A 23390-nucleotide genomic window follows, 5' to 3' on the forward strand; every position below is an offset into this window, starting at 1 on the left:
GGCGGCAGAAATGTCCTCCCCCAGCCACTCCACGGAGGACAGGGAGGGAGAGGTGACTCCTGCCAGCACCCCCAGAGAGAAAGAGGCAAAGCGATGCCCTTCCCTTAAAGGCTTCAGCGGGTTTAAGGATCTCATCGATCAGGTGAGACAAACCCACCGTAAAAAAACCTTTTTTTTTTTTTTTTTTTTTTAAGCCCCATCCACAACCTTTCCTTTCGTTCTTCTAGCTCCCAAGCCACGGGTGAGGGAAGGGAGGAGAGCGGTGCCTGCGTGGGGCCCGGGCAGCGCGGTGGCGGAGGCACTCCCCTCAGCCACCATGGCGCGCCGGTAGCCCGCGGCGGGGTCCCGCTCCCCCTCCTCCGCATGGCTCCGGGCCGCCTTATGGCGGCCGGTGGAGGGGGTGGGTGGGGAAACCCGAGTGCCCGCCGGCGGGAGTCGCTCGCCTCGGCCGGCTAAGGGGGCGGCTCGGCTTCGGCAGCCCCGCCTGCGCGGCGCCGGAGGGGTTAAGCGCCCCCGCTCCCGGTGGGCTCGCTGCCGGCGGGGAGGGGGTTAAGCGCCTGGCGGCGGCGGCTGCCGCCACTCGGCTCCGCGCCGCTCTCCGCGCCGGAGCCGTTACAGTGGGAAGATGGCGACGGAGGGCGCGAGCGGCGAGTCGGGCTCCGGCAGACGGGAGGACTCGGCGGCCACGGCAGCGGTAACCGGCTTGGCGGGAGAGGGGGGTTCGGGCCAGCCGGGGCCAGGAGGGCTCCCTGTGGGGATGGGACGAAGCGGCGCTTGGAGACCTGCCTCCCCCGCTCTGTCCCTCCGCCCTCCTTCTCCCCCGGGGCGGGACGGGGCTCGGCTGCGGGAACCGCCGCAGCCGAGCCCCGTCCCGCCCCGGGGGAGAAGAGAGAAGGGCGCGGGGTCTCCCTCCCTGCCGGCTTCCTTCTCCCCCTCCGCAGGGGCGGCGGGCTCTCTCCCGCATTGTTCCTTCCCGCTGCCCCGGCGCGGGGTCGGCGTGCGGCACCCGTGAGGGTGCACGGGGCCGGGGGGTCCGCTCCCCCGTCTCGCCTCGGGCACCCACCCGCTCACCCACCCGCCTTTCCCAGCCGCTTGCCACAGCCAGGGCGGCTGCGCCCCGTCTCCAGGCGGGCTGAGGTGGTGACAGCGGCCGGGGCGGTGGGACCTGTCAGATCGGGGAGGGGGAGAAATGTGGGCCTTTAACCCTTTGCCGGGCGGCGAGGAGCTTGCTCTCTCCTTCCATCCCCCCGTGCGGCGTTTGCGGCGCCGGGGCAGCGTCCTTTCCCCTCCCGTCCCCGCCCCGAGCGCCGGTGTTTGGAGCAGTCTCCGCTCCCCGGGCCTGCGCCCCGGGGGCAGGATCTGTCTCCCCGCTTAAAATATCCCAGAAGCCGGGCAGACCCCCCCCCCGCTCCCGGCGTGCCGTATCCGCGGGTGGGTGAGGCGCCTGGGGCGGCGGTGTGCTGCCGGTCGGTTAAAACGGTGTCGGATGGAGGCTGCGCTCCCCTTGGCGAGCGGGGGGCTGCTCGGGCTCGCCGGCCCGGCGCCCTGGCAGGGGAGCAGGGGCTCGCCTCTCGGGCGGTCTGCGCCTGTGCTGCTTCCCCGGCTCCTCACCCGCAGCGGCAGACCCCGCTCAGCGGGCTGCGCTCCCTCCCGCGGCGCGTCCCAGACCCGGCGTGCTCAAACCTGCCTGGGCGCCCACCGAGGCTCCGCTGCCCGTGGCGGCGGCCTGGCCGGCAGCGGAGCGGGGTGGCCGGGTCCGAAACCGGGCTGCAAGTGCTCGGCCTCGTCGTGACATGCCCAGGTTGAGGCAGTAAAACCCCTGTGCCGCCCCTTTTGCTTGGGGTCGTCTCTGGAGGGGATCACCTATCGCTAGCGATAGGGTCACTAGTTTCTGTGTAATTATTGCCGGCATTTTTTATTATTATTTTGTTTTCTTTCAGACAGGCACTAATTCTTATCTGAAATCCTGTTCCAACTGTGCACTTAATCATCCTTGCGTGTATTAACTACTGCAGTGTTGTGGAAATTGAGTTTTACTTATAAAAAGTAAACCTTACACAGTGAATTTTTATAACGTCATTGTCTTTTAAAACAATGACATAACCATGACATAAATGAATGTTAAGGTAAGAGTTCACAAAAGCAGACTATTAAATACTTTAAAGCCCTAGTTTTGAGTTAAAAAAAAAACAACAACCAACCACTAAATTATTTAGTACAGTCATGTAATTATTCTCTTGAGTTTGAGTTTTAAAAACTCAAACGAGTAGCTCGTAATCAAGGAGCACTCCAGTATTGTCCTGCTAGGTAGTGCAATGTAAGCCACTCGTGCGATTTGATGTTCTCATTGTGGAAGGCAGGAGCAATAGCCTTATACTGCACACTGCTTTTAAAACATTTTTTTAAAGCTGAAGAGATGCTAGGAAGTAACCTGTGTGTTGCTCCCTTACAAAAATAATAGCCATACTGAAGCAATAACAAAATGTTTTTTAAATTATTGCTTTTAATTTGCCTTCAGTCATTAAATATTTATTACTCCTTTTCATCTTTTTTTGCTTTGCCAATGCAAACATGGTATTGTTGATTTCATTTTATCTCTTGTAGAGGAAAGCAAAAGGAACTCCTCTGTGCAATGAAAAGATTTTAAAAAATGTTTATATAATACTCCAGTATTCCTTTTGAAGGGTTAGTGTGAATAGCTTGTTTTCTGTCTTCAAAGTCAAGATACATAATTATGAATTGGATTGCCTTGCTTACTTTTAGGATGACAGTAAATGTCCAGGTGACTAACTTGTAAGTCATGCTAAATGTCAACTTATAATTAAGTACTGTTTTCAGTACAGTTTTAGTTTGTGATTTTTGGTTTGAGGGTGTTTTTTATCCAGGTCTCAGAATTCTTATTGCACAAATGTTGCAGTAAAAAACTGTAGGAACAGTATTTGTAATAGTAATATGTTAATGTATAGATTTTGTGGTGTAAGCAGGGGATATAATACACAAGACAGCACAGTAGGGTTTCTTGATACTAAATGCTGTTATTGCATCTTGGTATGCTTTCAGTAAAATCACTGGAAAAAAAGGACTGTTTTTTGCTGCTTTTAGAAGCACTATAGAAAAGGATTAAAAGGGCCCCCCTCCCTCCTGTTTTTTACATTTACCAGGGAATTTGACTGAAAAAAGCCTAGACTGCTTTATAGTATGTTACAGTAAGAAGCAAAGCTGATAATCTTGTCATTCTGATTTTTCTTGGACGAAGCACACCATTTGGTAAGCCCACCACTTCTTTCCCACAAAATGTTGGTATTTTTATCATGGTAAGGATGACAAGGAAGAATGGCAGGGGAGTGGTTCTGGTCCTTTTTCATACCTGCACAGCTTGATTGCACTGAAGCCAGTGAAATTGTATTGGTGCAATTTGGACTAGAATTGAGAGAAAACATATGTGTGTATTTTAAAACATCTTTGAATGACTTCCATCTGCATAATGTCTACCAATAATGATTATATAATAGCAAGAAATAATCCAGTTTAACAGTCTTTTTGTTGAAACACTGAACATCAGCCTGCTGTGCATAGAGGGCTGGCTTGTCACACAGTACAGCTTCAGTGTAGCTTTAACAAAGCCTATGAAAAGCCTGTTATATCAAACACGAAGTCTGTTAAAATTATTCAGTACATTTTCTCGGTTTGATTTTTGCTTGACCAGTGATCAAAAGCATAAACGTTACTTTTCTCTGAAAGACAGTATCTTCCGCTGTCTGTAAAGCTGTAAATGTAGAAGATGTTGGTAAAATGGGAAGTGGAACCTTGACTCCTCTGAAGTGAGGAGAAATTTTGCTGCTGTGTTCATTGGTCAAAATTTCATTGAGAATTATGTGTGCATAACCAAAAGGATCAGTCTGTGTTGCTGTGGGTCACGTAACAGTACAAAAAAGTTACACTACAGGAAAAAGTCAATATTGAAAAAAAAATTGATAAATGGAGAGAAATTCCATGACACTTTGTGGTGATGTTGTGTACGATTTTATGCTCAGCTTGGTATACTCGCTATCTATTGATCTGCAAGAATGCTTGTAGTAGGACTGCCATTCTGGTCAATATAGTGAAATGCTAAATAATGTTTTGATCAGATCAATTACAGAGGCTGATTTAGATCAGTTGGAGTTATTCTTATCTGAAAAATATTGCAAGTAGCAGAAAATGAGACCATAACCCTTGAAAAGCAAAGACTATGTATCTTATTTGGGATTACATCCTAGGAATGGCCACTTGCAAAAGGACTTAGATTAACAAGCACTGTCCTCATCTGAATACGAGTTCTCCATGGAGTGTGATTGTTCAGAGGAATTGTTTTCATCTAGTCAGATGCGTGATGCTGTTGTGGTGTTCCAACATGGAGGTGAGATGGAGAGACAGGGCAGTTTTGTCTGTTTTAGTCCTGCTGCACCTCTGTGGTGAGAGTGGTCTTGATCCATCTTGCAGTGATGTGCTCCAAACCTTTCTGCTTCTTTTCCTCCTGCTCAAACTACAGCATTGCCTTTTCTGTGCCTTCTACTCCATGAAGGCGCTGGGGGGTGAGAAAAGGTGGCTACAGAATGTAGTTTGCTTTTTAAATGTTCCTTTTTCTTCCAAGTGTGGACTTGTCACACTGTCATTGAGGGTGAAGTGCAGAGGGGCAAGGCTGTAAGCTGGATGTGTGAAAGTGGCATGGAGGTGCAAATCTGTAGGATGCAGTACGTCCTGTCCTGTTGTTTTTCCAACCACTTTGACTTCATCTGTTTAGGCATTGCTTTGGCCTCAGAGGTGATATACAAAGACAGGAATAGAGATGGAAATTGGGATGGGAGGGAAAGTACTTAGGAAGACAACAGTTTGAGGTCTGCTTCCGCACCCATTCCTACCCAAGAAAAGGATCAGTTGTTTTACAATACCTGTGTAATCCTTAAATATGTAGATGGCAGCGTGTGGGGTAGGCTTAGGGAAGAGGTACTGTCTCCTGGGCATTGATTTTTGGTTCTATTGTAGCACAGGGTGAGGTGTAGAATTCTGGAAGACTTAAAAGATAGCTTCTGGAAAACTTCTAAAGATAGCTTCAGCAATGCCTGCCTGTATCTGGTTCTAATCCTATACTATTTGCCTTAGAAGTGACTTATCTGAAAGTAACTTTCTGAATAGAAATTACCTGTTAAATTTAATTAAGACTTTAAACATTGAAGGGTTGTGGGCCTAGATCCATAAAAATAAGACTTAGTTACCTAACTTGCACTGAAATAAAAAATGACTAAGTACCTTTGTGGCTGTTAATAGATTGCAAACATGTTTTAACAGCTATGACAATATCTGGGTATGTGTAAAGGTCAGTGTCTTGCTAATTTTGGAGGGGTTGGGGGCTGGTTTTCTTGTTTCCAAAATACATTTCCCAATTTTGAAGTATATTTATGGTTAATGTTGAAGCTGTTAAAAGTTTTTGCAGTTAGCTCAAGCAAAAAAAAAAAACCAGCGCCACAGCAACTAAACAAAACCTCCCCTATACCTTTTAAAGAAAACCTTTGAAAAATCCAGAAAGCAAGGGAGCTGTGCTTGGGAAAGAGGGCAGAATAAGCAGGTAACTTCATGTGAACAATCTAGTAAGAGTAATTGAGCTAATGGATAGGCATAATTAAATGTGTGTACAGTCTCCTCATGATCCCTCAGATATGATTGTATGGAATTTTATGTAAGTCCTGGATGGTACTCTCTTCAGCAAGATACTTAGTTGAGGAGCAAGTTCCACAGCATTGATTTTCCTTGAATGATACTTTTCTGCCTTCATATTTGTTTCTGTTGCTAAAAACATTCCTATAGGTCACATCTTACTTCTTAATTTCATCTTGGATGGGTTGGGAGACAGACATGTATTTTTGCATCAGATAATTTCTGGAGAAGCATGAAGTCACAGACTCTTACCCTGGTTTTAGAGTAAAGAACAAGCCTTCCACAGCCAAAGCAATAAATTTTCATGTTCCCTAAAGTATTCATGAATACTGTATGGTGAAGTAACCACTGCTTTTATTACTCTGTCCGTTTGCAGAACTTTCTTTATTAGAAAAGGGTTAGGATTTGACTGCATACCCATGTTTATGTTGAACTAGGTCTTGGAACTTCCTTTTATAGTTGAAGTAAGTAGTTAGAAGGAATAACCTGTTTTAGAAACAGGTTTGTGGGCTTTTCTGTTTCTGAGTGAAATGACTTAGGCCACTGACTCTTGGAGGTATGGATGGGGTTCGAGACACTTTTGGGTATCTACAGGTATGCACAGTGTTTAATATTCTATTACAGTCAGTGGAGCCACAATCAAATAGTTCTGGTGGCTGGTTAGCTGAATCTTAGTTTTCTTGGCTGTTTCACCTAGGCTAATCCGTTCTTTGTTGAAAATAAAGGGTACCTAGCATACCTAGCTCACACCTACCTATAGGTGTCTTAATCTCGAGGGCTTCCTTTAGTGGTCTGTATGTGATACTCTGGGTTATTCCAGCTGGCCTTCTGTTACCAGTCCGGATAGCATGGATGATTCATCTAAGTCATGTATCATATCTACCTTTCCCCAAAAGATGCCTCTGATCCCCCAGACATTTCAATTCGCACTAGATACTTCTATGTAAGCAACTAAATACAGTCAAAACAGATCTTTCTACTTGGTTAGATGAGTTGTACCTGGAGGGACATAATGATGTTGTAAAATGTATGAATCGGGGTTGTGTTTCCCTGGTGCAGTGTTTCATGGGTCTGACAGATGTGAGGCCATCATGATATTAAAAGATTTCTTTGTATAGCCTAATAAGTAAAAAATAAAAAAAATTTTTAGAACCTCATCTTGTAAGTCTTCTTTGTGAATCCTCAATAGGATTCTTGTGTGTATTTACTAGATTTCAATACAAAATATGTAACAAATGTAGACATGTACATTTCCATTGTCTTCTGAAAGGATTCTTTTTTTTTTTTTGACAGCTTTTCCCTATGTGTTTTCCTGCACAACATTTTTGTACGTCTCCCTCCTTGTCTTTCCACTTCAGCCCTCAGTTATGCTCCACAGGTTTCTTTCCCAAGTGCTGGGTTATTACCCAGTTCCACCTTTAAAAAGGCCATGTAGCTGTTTTCTGAGCAGCAAGGGCCTTGTTTCCCATGATCATTTGTGATTAATCCACAGCTAACTCATTTTTTGCTTCTGTTCTGCTTAGGGGAAGTACAAAGCTGTAGCTTTTATGCTTTACCTATTCAGGCTTCTGCTGAAGGCAGCAGAGTTTGTAACAGCTGCTTTTAGCACTTTTAGCTCCTGAAGTTGCCAGTACTATCAACTAGGCTAGGTCAGCAAAACCAAACTATTGGCACTGCCAATCCCCTGCAACAATTTTTGTGGTGGTTGGGGTGATGGGATAAATCTAACTCTAAAGACTTTTACCATCTCTGCTTTAAAAAGCTATGGATGTGGGAAAGAACTCCTTCTGTTCATATGCCTCTTGGTGACCTTCCAGTTTCATCCTCTTTCCATCTTTTCCAGAGACAATGGAGGTGGGAGAACGCCTGTCCAGTTTGATGACTGCTGTCCTAAGTTGTTCTTCCCTTGTTCAGAAAACAAGCTTTTGTCTTCTCTTTGGTTCACCACAGAGCTTCGTTTAACCTTTAGCAATGCAGGTTATCTTTTTGTGATGCATACGCAGGTAGTTGAATGAGTTTTGGCTAATTAGCTGTTTGCTCTATTGTCAGTGCACTTGCTGCCAGGCAACACACACTGCTTACAAAACCGATCTGAAAAATAATGTGGAGTTTTAGAGACACAGAGGACTGAAGCAGTAGTCTTTTTCAGGCACTTTATTCTTATAAATCAAATAAACCAGACATTTTAAAATCCAAAAGAGGTAGAGAAAAAAATTCTCTTGTGTTTTGGTTGTGTATGCCAGATGTCACCCTGGGGCAACATATTCCTGTGTCTCTGTTATAAAACCAATATAATGGATGGCTTGGTTACATAGTTGTTAAATTGTTGGTTAAATTGTTACAGCTTGGCACTTTACCGCAGGTATTGTAGCTAAACCCCAGATGACATATAAGCCATGAGCTACTAATGCAGTCTTTATTTTCTGGAGATGGAAGACTTAGAGCTCCCCTGCAAGATGTTAGGAAGATTACTTTTCTAGATCTAAACAACAGTTTTCTCTGACTTGTTCAGATAGAGCACTGTTTGCCTGCCATGACTGACATTTTGATCGCCAGGAAATGGCAGGGAGTGTTTAAGAGGAAGGATAGTTTTATATTACCATGTGCTTTATTTACTGAAATCTTAAAAATATTTTTATGACTTTTTTTGAGAATATATTGAAACTTTAAACTATGTATTTTGGTCCAGTTAGGCTAAGCTATGTTGTAGCTCCATAAGTGCTGATTAAGAGATGTGCATGCAGAGAAGGTGTGGTAGCTTTTTCAACGACCCTGTGTGCAGGGATTCAAGGTTGCTTATCCATAATGAGGAATTCTAAGATGTCCTTAAAGTACTGGAAAAATATGGTCATTCCAGTTTCGGAGTTTATCGGAGAAAGTTGTGATAAGAAAACCTCAGTAGGCATAAAATTATTGGTGAAAAAACCCTTAAAAATGTTGACCTTTTCTTCCATCCTGGAAAGCTCTTAAATTCTTTATTTACCTTTTTCTGTTTGTGTGTCTTTTCTGGTTGATTTTGGACATCAGTTTGTTCTTTCTATGTATGTGAGGACTTGTCTGAAATTGTGTAGCATGGAGAGTGTGGGTAATAATAGATCATGTCTTCTGTGCTTAATAAATTAGAAGGCATCAAGCAAAAGTGGCTGATGGCAGACTGACTGCAAAGGTGGTGGTTCTTCTTAGAATATGTAGTTGTGCTGTAGAATGTTGTGGATGCTAAAATTACATAGAGATTCAAAAAGCAATGGGGCAAATTCACAACAGGTACATTAGCCAAAGGCTACTACGTGCCAGATCACAATTTCTGGCTCAGAAGGTGCATAAGCTGAAAAATGCTGGAAGCTGGGGGAGTATTTCTGGGAAGTATCGTTATGTGCTTATCTTGCTCTGGTACTGGTTTTGAGGCACCCATTATTGCTGCTTTTGGAGACAGGATGCTCAGCTCAGTGGCTTTTTAGTCTGATATGCCAGAACTGTTCATATATGAAGTGGTTTTGCTAGTTCTTATTTTAAGCTTTTAAAATTAAAAATGCAACAACTAAGTTACATATCTTGTTGGTATGTCTTTCTATTAACATTTTTGTGTATTTATTTCTATAAATTAACAGAGCGCACTTTTGAGTAATTTTTATTGCTGTCTTCATATGTTCTAGTTCAGGGTGTGTACTTGAGCAAAATTAACTTTAATTGCTTGATCAGATGCTTAGTTAGAAAAGCTCATCTCTGCATCACATATGTTGAAGAATGCCTCTGGTTTGTAAAGAATGTAAAAGAATGTTTTCATTTATGACTTGTGGAAGACTGCGGAAATGTAAAGTTTCACCTGTCATGTTCAGTCAGTCTTTTGACAGAGAGCTGCCCTTTTTTATACCTGAATTTACTGACTTGGATAAAAGAGTAGGATCACATTTCTTGCATCCACAGAAGTATACTGCCACTCTTAACTTTGGTGCCTTTTCTGTCAGATGTAAAAATATTTTAGAAAGGGAAGATAATGTTATGGTTATATATATATATTTATATAAAATGGTCAAACCACCGAATAGAGACTTAAAAGACTGTTAGTGAATACTTGCTTTCTGTGTTGTTTGAAAAAAAAAAAACAACCTCTGCATCAGTTTTACATCTGAAAAATGGAGACAGTTTTTCTCTGTTACAAAGGAAGTTATAGGAATAAATCCGTTGCTGTCCTTGAGCTATTAAGTAGTATAAAGTGATTCATAGAAGAGGGAGGGTGGGTAAGTGGATCCTGCTATCTGAATTGAATTTAGTAGTTCGAAGTGCTGAGAGTGAAATCTGCTGCAACCTATAAGGTAAAATTATTCTACAGATATTAATTTACATAGGGAACTGTATACATTTAGTAACTTTATATGTGTCTGTAGACTGGTGAGCACTGTTTAGAATTGTGAAGAGTGCTGTGAGAGGCTGCTGCAGCATAATTTGGGGAAAACGCCTTCAGAGAAACTTGCTTTTCTTGATCCATTGGCGTGGAGGGTAAGAAGTATCTTTTGGATTACAGAAACAGCTGACACAGGCAGCAAAAATAGAGGATAACTGTTGTTCAGTCTAGAAATACTAGTTAGAGTGGATAGCCCTGTCTGTGGAACAGTTAGACTTAGTAGAAATCATTGCTCCTCTTGTTGATCCATATTGTACACATTAACGAAGAAACTCAATCCAATGCACGTTGACTGCAAATAGCTACAGTTCTGGCATACAGTTCTCACTAGCCATTTGTGCACCCTTGTGTGTTTTAATTGCGAAGAAGAAATGGAGCACAGAGTAAATATAATACAGTTACAGCTTTTGGGTAGTTTTGATCTATGGTCTTCTAGCCTGAGGGAAGAACAACTGTTTTGCCCTCTTATTGCCTTGAGAAAACAAAAGTGGTACTTGCTTTATTTTTTCTTGGATTTTCCTGTGATGGAAGTTAAGCTCCTGGGTAGCTGAACTCTTAGATTTTTACAACCTTCAGGGAAAACAGACAGTATATCCAGATACACAGTTCAGATAATTTGGAAACGGATTACTTCATACTGAAGATAGATGAGTGTCTGCATCTCAGGGCTTTACTAGGATGGACACATCTACATCATAGCAAGGACTCCAGTATTTCTCCTAAGCGTATTGGAAATCAAGCTGGTCAGCTGAATCTTGCACATAGAAGATACATATTTTTCTCTCCGTTAAAATTACCCCCTTCTAGTTTCACTGTCTACTTGTGTTACCATTGTGGATATTGGTGAACAAGAGATTCATATTAATCTTATCTACTACCTTTGTGATTTTGTAAATATTAATAACATTCCTGCTGCCCCACCTCCAAAATCAAGACTTCCAGCCTTGTAGTCTTTCCTTATATAGTAGTTACTCCTCTGTTCATCCTTTTATTTGGCCAATTCTATACTTTTAGATGAGGACTTAATGCAGTACTTGAGATGTGGGTTTACCAGGGTTTTATATAGTGGCAAAATGAGGAAATGAACCTTGTCAGTGAGGAATTATGTGCCAACACCCACATGAGGTAGATGTCCCTGCCACTTCTGTGTCCTTTTTCCAGGTTATTGATGAAGAACTTGAATAAAGCCGGTCCCAGAATTGTCCCACTGCTTACCTGTCTCCATCTTGAAAAGCAATTGTTACCCACAGTGTTTGCTTCCTATCCATGAAGTGTCATCCAATACTGTTGGATAGGAGTTTCTGTAATAATGCTTGATACAGAACCTTGTCCAAAACTTCTGGAAAATCTAAGTATATTAGTGTCTAGTGGATCCTCTTTACCCATGTGTCTATTGGCGTTGTTACAGAACTGTGGCAGTTTGTGGGGAGGATTTGGTTTTACAGAAGCCATACTGATATTCACAGCAAACCATGTTTATGCATATGTGCAGTGATCTTATGTGTCGGTATAAACTTGTTCTCCTGTCTTTCTAGGCGTGTAAGTCAGACTTACACTGACCTTGGTAAGTGTGGCATGAGAAGATATTATTGCTATGAACTGTTGTTTGTCAGTGCCTCTTAACCTGAACCGTACCCTTCAGCCAAACAAATGGGACGGCAAATAAAGCATACAGATAAGATTTTATGTCTTTTCATGAGTTGTGCTTCAGAAATTCACATTCAGCTTGGCATACTGGGATGACTTGGTAGTTGTTTGCAAGTGAGGCACAGGTTACACTGGATTAGGTATGCTATGGTTTAGGTTCTTTCATCTTCTCTTGCCTGCATCGCTGATGTGCTATTTCAGGTCTGCTGAATTGTTTTGGTCTCTTGAGGCTGCTGTTAGTCACCAAGTTATTTTCTTTACCATTTCACCCTTACCGTTTACAAGACTTTGCCAAATTAATTCCTTGTAACGGTGTAGGATTTGGAACAGTGTCATACTCATACTAGAGGGCTTTTAATTCCTTCACTATGAATAAAAAGAATCAGAGTATTTGCTATTAATTTTGACTTTATATGCTACAAATAAAGCCACCTCAACTTTTGAAAGTTATAGATGTTTGAGGAACCCACAATTAGGATGCTGATATGTTTTATGTTTCAGATTTATAGTAACTGGTGCAGTCAGTCGGTGTGTTCATCAGTGTTTTGTTTCTTACAGAAGAGAGAGTTTGATGTGGATAATTTGAGCAAGCCAGAACTGCGAATGCTTTTGAGTATAATGGAAGGAGAACTAGAAGCACGAGACCTTGTAATTGAAGCCTTGCGGGTGAGTTACTGGGTTGTTGTGGTTTGCTTTGTTTTTTTTAATTCTCTTTTGCCACTTCCTTTATGCTGTGCGTAGAATATTATTAGTGGAAGAGTAAATTGTGACTTTTAAAGTTTTAGGTTGACTAAATCTCAAAATCATAAAATATGTTCTTGTTTAATTGTTGCTATTCAGTAATTCTATGTAATTTTGGTATAAAAACCCAGCAAAATTTCAGAGAAATAAGTGCGAAAACTGTAAAATTACTTCCTCTTTAAATTCTTTCATATTGTAGAGCCTGCTATTTGTGAAAGGGAGGAGTAACTTCAAAGGAAAATTCAGTCCATTCACCATTTGTTCTAATGGTCTATGTATTTGTGCGTCTAGTCTATTCAGTGCATTAATTTTCTGTGAGATGGAATGAAGGACAAAATTGGATGGTCATATGCACTTAGGAAAAAGTTTTTGTGGTGGTTTTTGTTTTCCCTTTTTTATTTATTTAAATGGTGAAATGTTGAGTATGCACTCTGACCAGCACTGACAAGTACTTGATTAGATTTTCGCTGTGCTAGGCACATTTGAAGGTTGGTTTTCTGCTTTGGAAGGTTGTAGTCTGAAAGGCAGCTTAGTTGACTGGAAATGTACAAACAAAACTGTATTTTAATAAAAAAATGATAAATTTTTATGACTTAAAAATTGATCTGGAACAGAATAAAATTTAACAGAGATGCCAAACAGACTGCAGGTTTTGGGGGGGAAAAACCTTACATGGTTTGAAAATATTTATAGCTTCACAGTTGAATAGAGGGAAATCATGCCCTTTAAGGTCTCTTAAAGCAAAACCTCAGTAAAATAAAGTATATCTAATACTAGTTTTTAGTAGCATGTGTAATGATTATCAAGTAGTGTGGGAACATTTTCCACTTGTAATGTCACAGTAACAATTGTAAATGCATTTTTTTATTCAATTTTGATTTGTTTTGTGATGTCTTCAGATCACTTGGTGCCAATGGAGCTTTAAAGTAGTTGTCATTGATGTACCTGCATTAATAACTAAAAGACTTTACAGGTATAAACCTCTTTTTAAAATCCTATTTTCATTTTGTAATGACAATAAGACACTGGAAGCAATGCGTTTCTGGGGGATTACTGCACTTTGAAGATATTTGGTGGTTGGCCTTCAGGTATATGCATGTGTTGAAATGTACTGCCTTTTCATCTAGCTGTTTTATAATTTCATATCTCATTTGCTTGGACTATGCCTTTTTATTTCCCCTGACTGCCAGTTAAGGTTTTGTAAAAAGGGAAACAATGTGCACACCAGATCCAGAATTTTTTTTTTACTCTTCTAACTCTGGAGGAATGCAAATAGAATACTCTGACAATTTTCTCTAATGCCTATTCGTGAACAAGCTAGTACACTACATACCAAATGATGGATGTATTGAAATTGACCAACATTAAAAAAAAAAAATAAATACAGTACACATTTAATGATAGTACACATTAAACATTCAGGATAGTGCAGTCCCAGGAGAGAAAAAGTCTATGTCAGATTCCCATGCACCTGCTGAAATGGGTAGTATGTACCCAGTGGTTTTTGATGACTAATATAGATCAATATAAAAATAACTCAATTTCACAGAAGGTATATCAAAGTTGAAAATTGTGTTTGTTTTGTTTTTTTCTTCTCCTGCATCTCAATTTCCAGTTCCTGTATTTTGTAGTAAAAGCCTCTAAACAAAATCCATATGTAACTCAAATCTTCCAGGCAGTTTGCCTGGTTAGCTATGCTAGTACTGGAAAACTTGGAAGTTATACTTACTGAAGAACTGTAGCCTGATACCTTGGAATATGATACTTTCGGATAATCTGGCTTCTTACTTGGGAAGCCACAAGTCAGCAGTATTAACAGCTAGAGTCTCCAAGCAACATGCAAAATAAGCTCCTAGACAGCCAAATATTAACAAGAGAATTCCATTGGAAATTTGATATTTAGATTTGTTTCAACAAATTGGCATATATACTTTGTGTATCCTTAAAGCAAGAAGGAAATGGCTTTCATATAAGGGAAAAGACTTCTTATGTTACTGTTTCAAAAGCTGATCAAGCTCTGTTTCAAAATTAGGAAAATTTGTGTGTGTTTGGGCAGGTTTGTTTGTTTCTTTTAATCCTACTAGTACTGCAGAGCTGTTTCAAAACCTAATTTCTCTGACTGATCAAAGCCTGATAATTTCCAGCCCTATACTAGATAATATGTGTGTTGTCTTTTCCTCTCAAGTGATCTTTCTGTCAGTTTTCAGTCACTGTGGTATATACGTTTGTTAAGCCGTCTTACATGTTCTTGGTCTTTTTGTAAGACTATAGAACTAGATCTTTTAATCTGGTCTTAGAAAGTGACTGTTCATTCTTGCAGCTGTCATCTCAGATTTTTCTCTATAATCATTGAAGTTAAACTACACCTATGATAAATGTATGTGCCCTTTATGTGCTCTTTTTGCAGGATTTCACTGAGCATTTGTAAAATTTGTACATAAACAGTACTTATGTATCTATTGGAAATACTTCTGGGAAGTTCTGGCGTGAATCAGTCTTGACTGATCACAAAAGAACTGATAATACTGAATATAATTGAAGACTGACTCACATGGCACTACTCAATCTGCATGTAGCATGAAGCTTCTTGTTTTAACAAGACCTTTTTGATGCATCTGTTAGTTTGTCCTTTTCCCATTGTGTAAATTCTTACGCACTCCTCTTGTTTCCCACTTCACGAATTTTGTGTGAAGCCACATCACGTGCTTTACTGAAGATGTGAGACAGAACTGGTTTTTCCCTGTCTGTAAAGCCAGTGATGTAAAGAAATCACACCTACCTTCAACATAATTAGGTAGGATTTCTTTTCAGGCTGACTCTTATAGGACCATGATATCTCATAATGCCAAATCTTTTTTTCTGTTGGTACACATGTCATACCATCGCAATCCACACCTTATCCACAGTATTCCCTGGTGGAATGGAAGAGAAAATTCTGACAGAGAGTTCAGGGGCAAAAACTAGGGAGCAGGAACAGTATTTTTGAATAAGATATGGAATTGGAACTTCTGCCTTACTGGTTTTGGTTTGTTTGTTTGTTTGTTTGTTTTTCTATGCCATGTTTATCATGTATATGTATGATGGACTTCACAGTTAAATCACTTTTTAAATCATGTTTTAAAATAAATCTTTTTGTTTATTTTAGAAATTTGCTTTTCAGGATTACATTTTAATGCTTCTTGATAATATCGTAAAAGTTTGATTTACCTGTGTGGGTTCTGATGGATTAAGCAGAAAACACTTATCACATCTTTGTTTTTGTGGTTTGAGCCTCAGTCCTACACAAATTACTGCTTAATAGCTCATAGAAACTTAAAATAATGATCTTCTGACTGTGTTGTGGTTTTGTGACTCCTGGGGTGTGGTGGTTTTTTTGTTCTCATTTAAAAAATAGCTATAAAATTATGCACAGTTTGAGGTGTCGGTGAAAGAAATGAAACTCAAAAATTATACCCTATATCAGTTAGTACTGCTGCAATACTGTTTTTCTGACAGGGAGACAATGCCCTTGGATTTCAGAATTGTATTGTCTCAGGTGCTTGTCTTCTGGTTGTTTATTTACAATGTATTCATTGTATCATAAAATGAATTTGTAATTTATGACTTCAGGTTTAATTTCTCTTAGTGCTAGCAGCCATCAGAGAAGATGGCTACTAACTCCTCATTTAACACTTTTAAGATGTTGTGTAACTTTTTCTGCTTACGTAAAGCTTCGTTTCAAAAAGAAGAAAGAGTTTGTTACTCTGCTTGGAAAAGATTGAGCTAGGGAATTTTAAGTCTGTTCACTGGATGTTGTTCCAGTGCAGAGTATTTATTCTGTCTATTCTGTGGTGTTTTGTTTTGTTTTTTTTTTTTAAAAAAAGAATTGAGAAAAGCCAGGCCAGTAGTTTGGGATTATAGCAAGAAATCTTGTGAAATTAACTAGTCATCCCAGGGAGTGGGGCTAGGGGAGAAGATAAGTTTAGTTAGTAAATTAATGGTGTTGGTGTAATAGATTTTCACTAAGGCACTTGAATTTTTGCCACATAACAAATCGGAGAGAACCAAACCCAAGGTGTCACATATAATAATTCTTTTTATTGCATCTTTGTGCATAATGTATTGTAGAGTTTCCATTGTATTTATATAAAGTTTTTATACCTTGAATTCTGCTTTTGCAATAAAAACTAAACTTCAAATCCAAAATGTGTTTGTAAGAAGTATGCAGATGACATCTGTGTACTTCCACGTTTTTACAATACATTGTTGTTCCTTTATAATATGCACAAGTGCAGATACACGAGGACGCGCAGCATTCCTATTTCTAAAAAAGGGCTGTTGTTTCCTGCTTCAGCAATTGAAACTTTATCTAACTGGATCGATGTCTCCTACTATTGCTGTAAAAGTAGTTTGGTGCTTCGATATAAACAGAGAAAGCTGAGGGGTTTTTTTGCCCTTAGCATGTATAATTTTTTTATAGTATACTCTGATTTGTACAATACTGAACTCTCAGTATTTTGCTAACAAATCTCTGTCTGAAGACTATTTCTTTTTTGCGGGAATATTGGATGTCTGGAATTTGGAAGTTGGAGAAATTCAGATTTGAAAAAGTTACAGTAATTATCAACCACAGCAATTTAAATTGCTGGACAAGTTCAGCCCTATGAGGATCAACAGTCTTGGAAGAGCAGAACTTTGTCATGCTGAGGGTCAGATTTCCAGATCTATCCTCAAAGTGAACAGTTAATTTTCTGGAGAACAGCACCAGGATTCACCTCAGAGATGATCTTTGTGTAAATCTGTCTTATTAGCACTCTGATTTTGTAGAACTACTACACCAAATGAATTGAGATGGTTCTTTTTCAGTCTGGAACGTCTTTATTTTAGTAGCTCCATAATTAGGGTCGCACAGCAATTAAAATGAAATTCAGATTAACATTAAATCATTAAAGTTATTTCGTTAATGAGAAATAACATGCTGTCTAATTGCTTTTGGGAATGCATATAGTTAAAAAAGGAGGGAGACTTAACTATAGCTGCTGCTTCCATCTGTCTCAATTATCCCAATAAACTGTCTGCCTATAATAAGGGGATAATATATGCCTAATGTGGAGGTAATGTGTCCACATAATCAAAGCACAGGTCTGGTCTCCCACAACTGTGATCTCAATACAGCATTTATTTCATTGTGGGGTTTTTGGGGTTTTGTTGGTTTTTTTCTCTCCTAGCTGTAAAGTGGTTGCTATATCTGCCTGCTTTCTAGAGGATTTTTTTAAAGTGCGTTGACCCTCATGTGATGAATTGAAGTGCTAGCGTTAGTTGTCAAGCATGGAATTACAAACACTAAATGCTGCTTTTAGTGATGCTCTTTCATAAATTTAAATCATTAGTAGGTTATTTTTCATCTAAAATTTTAAAGACCAATTTAGTTGGGATTTTTGTTTATTTTAAAAATAATTGTAATTACCTATGTAAATTTCATTAGGTGGTCAATGGTAAAATGAAAATTAATATTATACTTGCTTCTTTGGTGTGCATTAATTAATGTGAACAATGCAAATTCTTACCATACTAGATTCATTAATATACCACACTATAGATTTAGAGCAACATCTTTGGATTGTTGGGAAAAATCTCCAATGAAATAAAAAAAAATGGCTAAAAGAATTGTCAGTACCAACAACAGATACATTTTTGTTTAGTTGAAATTGACTACGCTATCAATGACATTGCTGTGGAGCAATGTCTTTTCTCCGAGCTTAAGTGAGCTCCAAGTCAATAGGTTCTGTGTTGTGATGGCGGAGTCAGGAGGACGGTATGAGAATGGCAAGGTGAATTTGGTTGTAGGTGTTTCTTCAGTGTTGTAAAGCCCTACTGTATTAAAATGTGGCTGCAACTTCCTCCGGCAGGAAACTTGATCTTCTCTGTATGTGTTTGTACTAACGTCTGTTGAATCTTTTAGCCAGTTTCCACAAAATCTGAAAGAAATGCTAAGCATTTCAGAAATCGGTAGTCATAAAACAAGGCAGCTGGGTAAGAAAAGTCATACTGTTGTTAGGGCCTTAGTTGAAGAAGGGCAGAGATTTGTGGTGTCATTTATTGAGCAATGTATATGAACTCTAGAACACAGAGTTAGGGAAAATCAGACTGTTATTGTACTGCTCAGAGAATTTAAGTTAGACTATGTAAGTTTACAAAAATATGAGGGAGGAAAAAAAAAATCTCTGCTGTGGGAGTTAGTTCTGTCTGCATTGTGAGTACAGTATATCTCCCTGAATGTAAGCATTTTGACAGGCCTGCAGGCTAATCAATACAGCTGGAAATGACTCATACTTTTTATATTATGTCTGAGTAGCAAAGCCATATAAGGTGATTTCTGACTGCCCCTAGCAAGTCACGTGAGTTCTTGAAGAGCCGCGGTTGAGTTTTGTGATGAAGTGTGGATATTAATGTAATGAAATAAGTAGATCAAAAGACAGAAATTAATGTATCATGTAATAATACCTCATAGATACATTTAAGTTTCATAACATAACCCGTTCTATTAGCTTTACCTTATAAATCTTCCAGTTTAAAAAGACAAGGTTAAACAGCCTTTAGAAAGTATAGTGATTACTGTGTAGAATCTGCAACATGTCTTTAAATTTGATAATGCATAGTATGTTGAATACCAGTTTTCCGGTTCCAACTCTCATTAATCATTTTAGAACTACTAGGTTATCAGTATTCAATTCCATGAGCAATTCAGTATTTTAAAGCAAGTTTAAAAAAAAAAAAAAAGTTTAATACTTTTTAGGAGGATCATTTGTTTTGAAATGATGGGGTGGTTTCAGAAATTTCTTAAATAACTAGCTGCAATGAAAAGACACTCCATTTCCAAGGTTATAGTGGTATAATCCAACATTACTTCACAACTCTGCTCCGTTTTTTCTGGAAGTATATGTGTGTGTGAATGAACTGCTTGGGTGAACTACCTTGGGATTCAGACCAAGAGCGCAGTTCTGAAGAAATTCTCCCCATCGTCTCCACCTCGCTTTGATTTGCCTCACAGACTACTGTCAGGCAGTGTAAACTGAACGGAGAGCAGAGCTAGTCCTAAGATCTCCTTCAAAATGGTAGGACTATAGGCACATCCCCAGTATCGATAAGTTACACGTTAAAACAGAATTATTACCAACACCAGAATTGTCAGTTGTATATGGATATATACAAGTTTTTATCCTCAGCTACTACACAAAGTCGACAAGACTACAAAGTTTGTTGCTCTACATACTTGTTTCTGTTGTGCTACACTACCTGCTAATGTTGACATAATCATGTATACCTATAAATGCCATTTTCCAGGGTTGTTTGTGTAAATACAGTAGGAAATCTGAGTTGTTTTGGTCTAGATTTTCTTAAAAATTAACTTTATATCCCCATGTTCACTTTTTAAAACCAGAACTTCCCCAGTGCTTTCTACAGTTGCAGTCATTCTTGAATTGAAGAGAGATGGACCTTGCCTGTGAAATTGCCAGATGGGTCATTGTAAAATGACTCTTTCTCCCCAAAGGGCAGAATGCATTTTCTGCTCAAGCTAGTTTGATTTCAAGCCCTGAGCTGTGCATTGTGGAAGGCTATTATTAGTAAACTTAACTTTCCATTTCAGCCAACAATGATTAAGCAGTGAACAGTATAGTTTTATTTTGATCTCATTGAAAACATGAACTATTTTGATAAGTCATGTATATATATTTCTGTACTAATTTTGCAGTTTTTTGAATTTGTGAGAAGATCAAGCAATATTAAAAAAACCCTGAGTGTATCATAGTTTGTCATAACAGCATACTATGTAGCAATGTTAGGTTTTTGGTGGGTAACAGAGAGTGATACTGGAATAACTCTGCAAAATGTGGAGCCCTTCAGGCCTGGTTCTGCATTTTCAGTAATGAATTAGCTTTCCCTGGGGTGGGGTGGGGAATGGGGTAAATATTAAATAAAATATTTGGAGGGAGAGCTGCAGATACTTGCAAGCTATACTTGCCTAATTTGACTTGTCTGCTTCCCAGTGAGTTCTGTCTAGCAAAGGAGATTCCTTCACCTGGCCAAGGCACACTTTTGCCTACCACAGGTTGAAATTTTAGTTATGAAAATTTCATTTAGATAGTTTGAGTTTTAGTGTCCTTTTAATGTTATTTATTGTCTTCTGCATCTTTTGATGGGATGATACTTTGTTTTGTGTGTACTCTGTAAGTAATACGTTAAAACAAAATATTACCCACACAACAATTATCAGTTGTATATGGATAATTTTTTTACCCTGAACTACTACACAAAGTCAACAAGACTGCAAAGTTTGTTGCTCTACAAACTTGTTTTAGTAACAAAGTCAGCTTGTACTATAAGATAGTACTTCTAGGATGAACTTTGGAGTTAGAGGGGAAGAAACCTGGTAGCCATCAGGAAAAAGGGAACGAATCCATATAGTTTAGTTATCACATTGACTGATAGGTAAAAGAATTACATGTATATTAAGAGTAATCTGTCAAAGGAAGCTACACCACCTATAAACTATGAAGACCCTTACCTGTAGTAATTCTGTTTAGCTGTTGTGAATTTAAAATGCAAATCTGAACTTCTCCTATATGTATGAATCCCATGGCACGCTCGTACCAAAGAATGGAGCTAAGAGCGCACAGAAGGCAGCTTTAGAGGTTTCTGGCAGCCAGTAAGACAGCCTATTTTGTAGCAGGTGGCTTTGGAAATGGTGATTAGGTAGAAGGAGGAGCAGAAGATGTTAAACTGTAGTAACAGAAGGTTATTGTTGTAGACAGTATGATGGCAGTTGCTGGCCTTGGTGGCAGAAGTGAACCATGAAATAGAAGTCAGATAATGCTTTGTTTGCATTGTCATTTTTGCATGTTGCAATTTCTTTGCAAAAAATTAACTTTTACTAAATTTTTGGGAGGTAATGATCTGCAGTTTATGTCCTTGCTCATCTGATTGCTACTTTTGATTTATTGACTTTAATTATAGTGCATATGCATTTTCTTTGCTCTTAACAATAGTTTGTTTTTACCTGTCCAATGATTCTGGTTATGATTAAAGCTTTTACTTTCTTAACATTAGTTTATTGTAATTTTGTGAATATGGCTGACAGAGTATTATTTCACTATCACAAACCGTTTAAAATCAATTACAAGGAAACTATGAAATATGAAGAAACCTCAGACAGGTTAGAGTAAATGATTTTTCAGTGCATAGTTTGGACTGATTTCTTCATTTGCATTTTATTTAAATTTGTAAAGTAATGCAACATGCTTTTTGTTCACCTCATTGAAAAAGTGTTGTTAGACATGACCTTAAAGAATGTTCAAATTTTTATCGCCCCCCCGTTTATGTATTTTAATGTATTGTAATTTTTTTTTTAGTTTATATTATGTCAGCTAAATTTAGTTTTTATTAAATTACTTGACATGTTTTGATACACTGCTTTATTGCCAAACAATTCAAGAACCTAACACTGTTCCAGTAAATACCTGAAATACCTGTGTGGACCTCAGTTTTTGAGAATTGCATGACTGGTTAGAATGTAAGAAAATAGCTTTTGTTGTATGACAACAAAATGACCAAGGCTGCTGAAGACAGCATAGACTTCACAACATTTCCTGAAGTCCAGTGTTAATTGAAGGACAGCCTTATACCTTTATCCTTAATATTACCAGCATCCATGTTGCAAAAATTTGGAAATACTCTTTATAGTATTGGTGGATTGGCTTTCTATATAGCATCTTATATAAAGGATCATTTCAGGTATCTGTGAAAGTATTTACTTTCCTTATGTTCAGTGGTTTTTGTAGTAATAGTTCTGTAAGTGTGGATAACTAACAAAAAATACTTTTCTTTGCATGATGGAAGGTATCACATGAACTGTATTTAGACTTTCCTTCAAGTAGCATCTTTTATTTCTTGCACTTTATTATGAATGGAACAGAGAGTCTCACCTTTTCCAATAGATGCTGGAGATGTAGCAGCAGCAGTCACTGAACTGATTAACTTTGTTGATCTGAGGGATCCTGGTATTTGACACATAAAGGCCTCTTCCAGAAGCCACTGACAAAACAAGTTTTCAGTTGCATTACATCACTTCTTGTGGTAGTTATTTGCTATGTGCCAAAGGGAGATAATAAACACTGAGCAAAGCAAAATTTTTGGTAAACTGTATTAAAACACTCCTGTATATGTGATGTTTTACTAAGCTTAAGCTTCACTATGCAGGTAAATAACCTTATTCCAAGTTCTCATAAAATTGGGGACTGTAAGTATGAAACTAGGAGACTAGTTTTCTATTATGAAAACTCTATGGCCTTGCATTGCAAACATCCTTTTCACTCTGTCGTTTAGAGCAGTGACTGTTAAACTGATAATAGTCTCTCTTTGTTTTTCACATAAGATCTGAATATCTTTATTGTTGCGAGGCACGTAATTACTGATCTAGCTGAAAATATTCTGCTGGTTTATTATTTGGATAATTGCTTTGCCTTTTCCACTTGATTCCTCCTACCCTTGTTTGATCTTTCTGCATAATCCAACATAAACTAGTGAGTAGAGATGCACACACTATTTGTAAAAACAATAAAAAATTCCAACATCACGTTGATGTAACTGTTTCTCGGTTTCTGTGATCTTTATGAATAATACAGCTGTGACTTCATTGTTAGAGTGACTTATTTAAAATGCTTTATCTGTTTGCCATCATTACTCATGTTGCTGACAATGAGAAATGCAACTGGGTCATCCTATCTGTATTATTATGTTAACTGAAATTTTCCATTTTTAGTTAAGGGAACATACACAGGATATTTTCTCTATGCCAATAAGTGGTACAGTTAATTTTGTTGATGGTAACATTAAAATGCAACCAGTAACAACGCTTCTTCCTTTTGTT

The 23390-nt window shown here is 39.0% G+C and overlaps 1 protein-coding gene across 2 annotated transcripts in view; it reads left to right on the forward strand.

The window, feature by feature from the left end:
* Positions 1-230: 230 nt before the first annotated feature.
* The window catches only part of CTTNBP2 (cortactin binding protein 2), a 90991-nt gene continuing 67831 nt past the window's right edge, over positions 231-23390 (forward strand). The window contains exons 1-2 of one of the 2 annotated variants that reach the window (XR_008747873.1): positions 231-694; positions 12302-12409. Coding sequence is in view for 1 of the 2 variants with exons in the window: in XM_055808819.1 (XP_055664794.1) it covers positions 626-694; positions 12302-12409 (177 nt within the window). In the remaining variant the exon portion in view is untranslated. The remainder of the gene's footprint in view (positions 695-12301; positions 12410-23390) is intronic. The other variant, XM_055808819.1, reaches the window with a different exon arrangement.

This window comes from Falco peregrinus, chromosome 6 (assembly GCF_023634155.1).
Source record: "Falco peregrinus isolate bFalPer1 chromosome 6, bFalPer1.pri, whole genome shotgun sequence".
In the NCBI taxonomy this organism is placed as follows: Eukaryota; Metazoa; Chordata; class Aves; order Falconiformes; family Falconidae; genus Falco; species Falco peregrinus.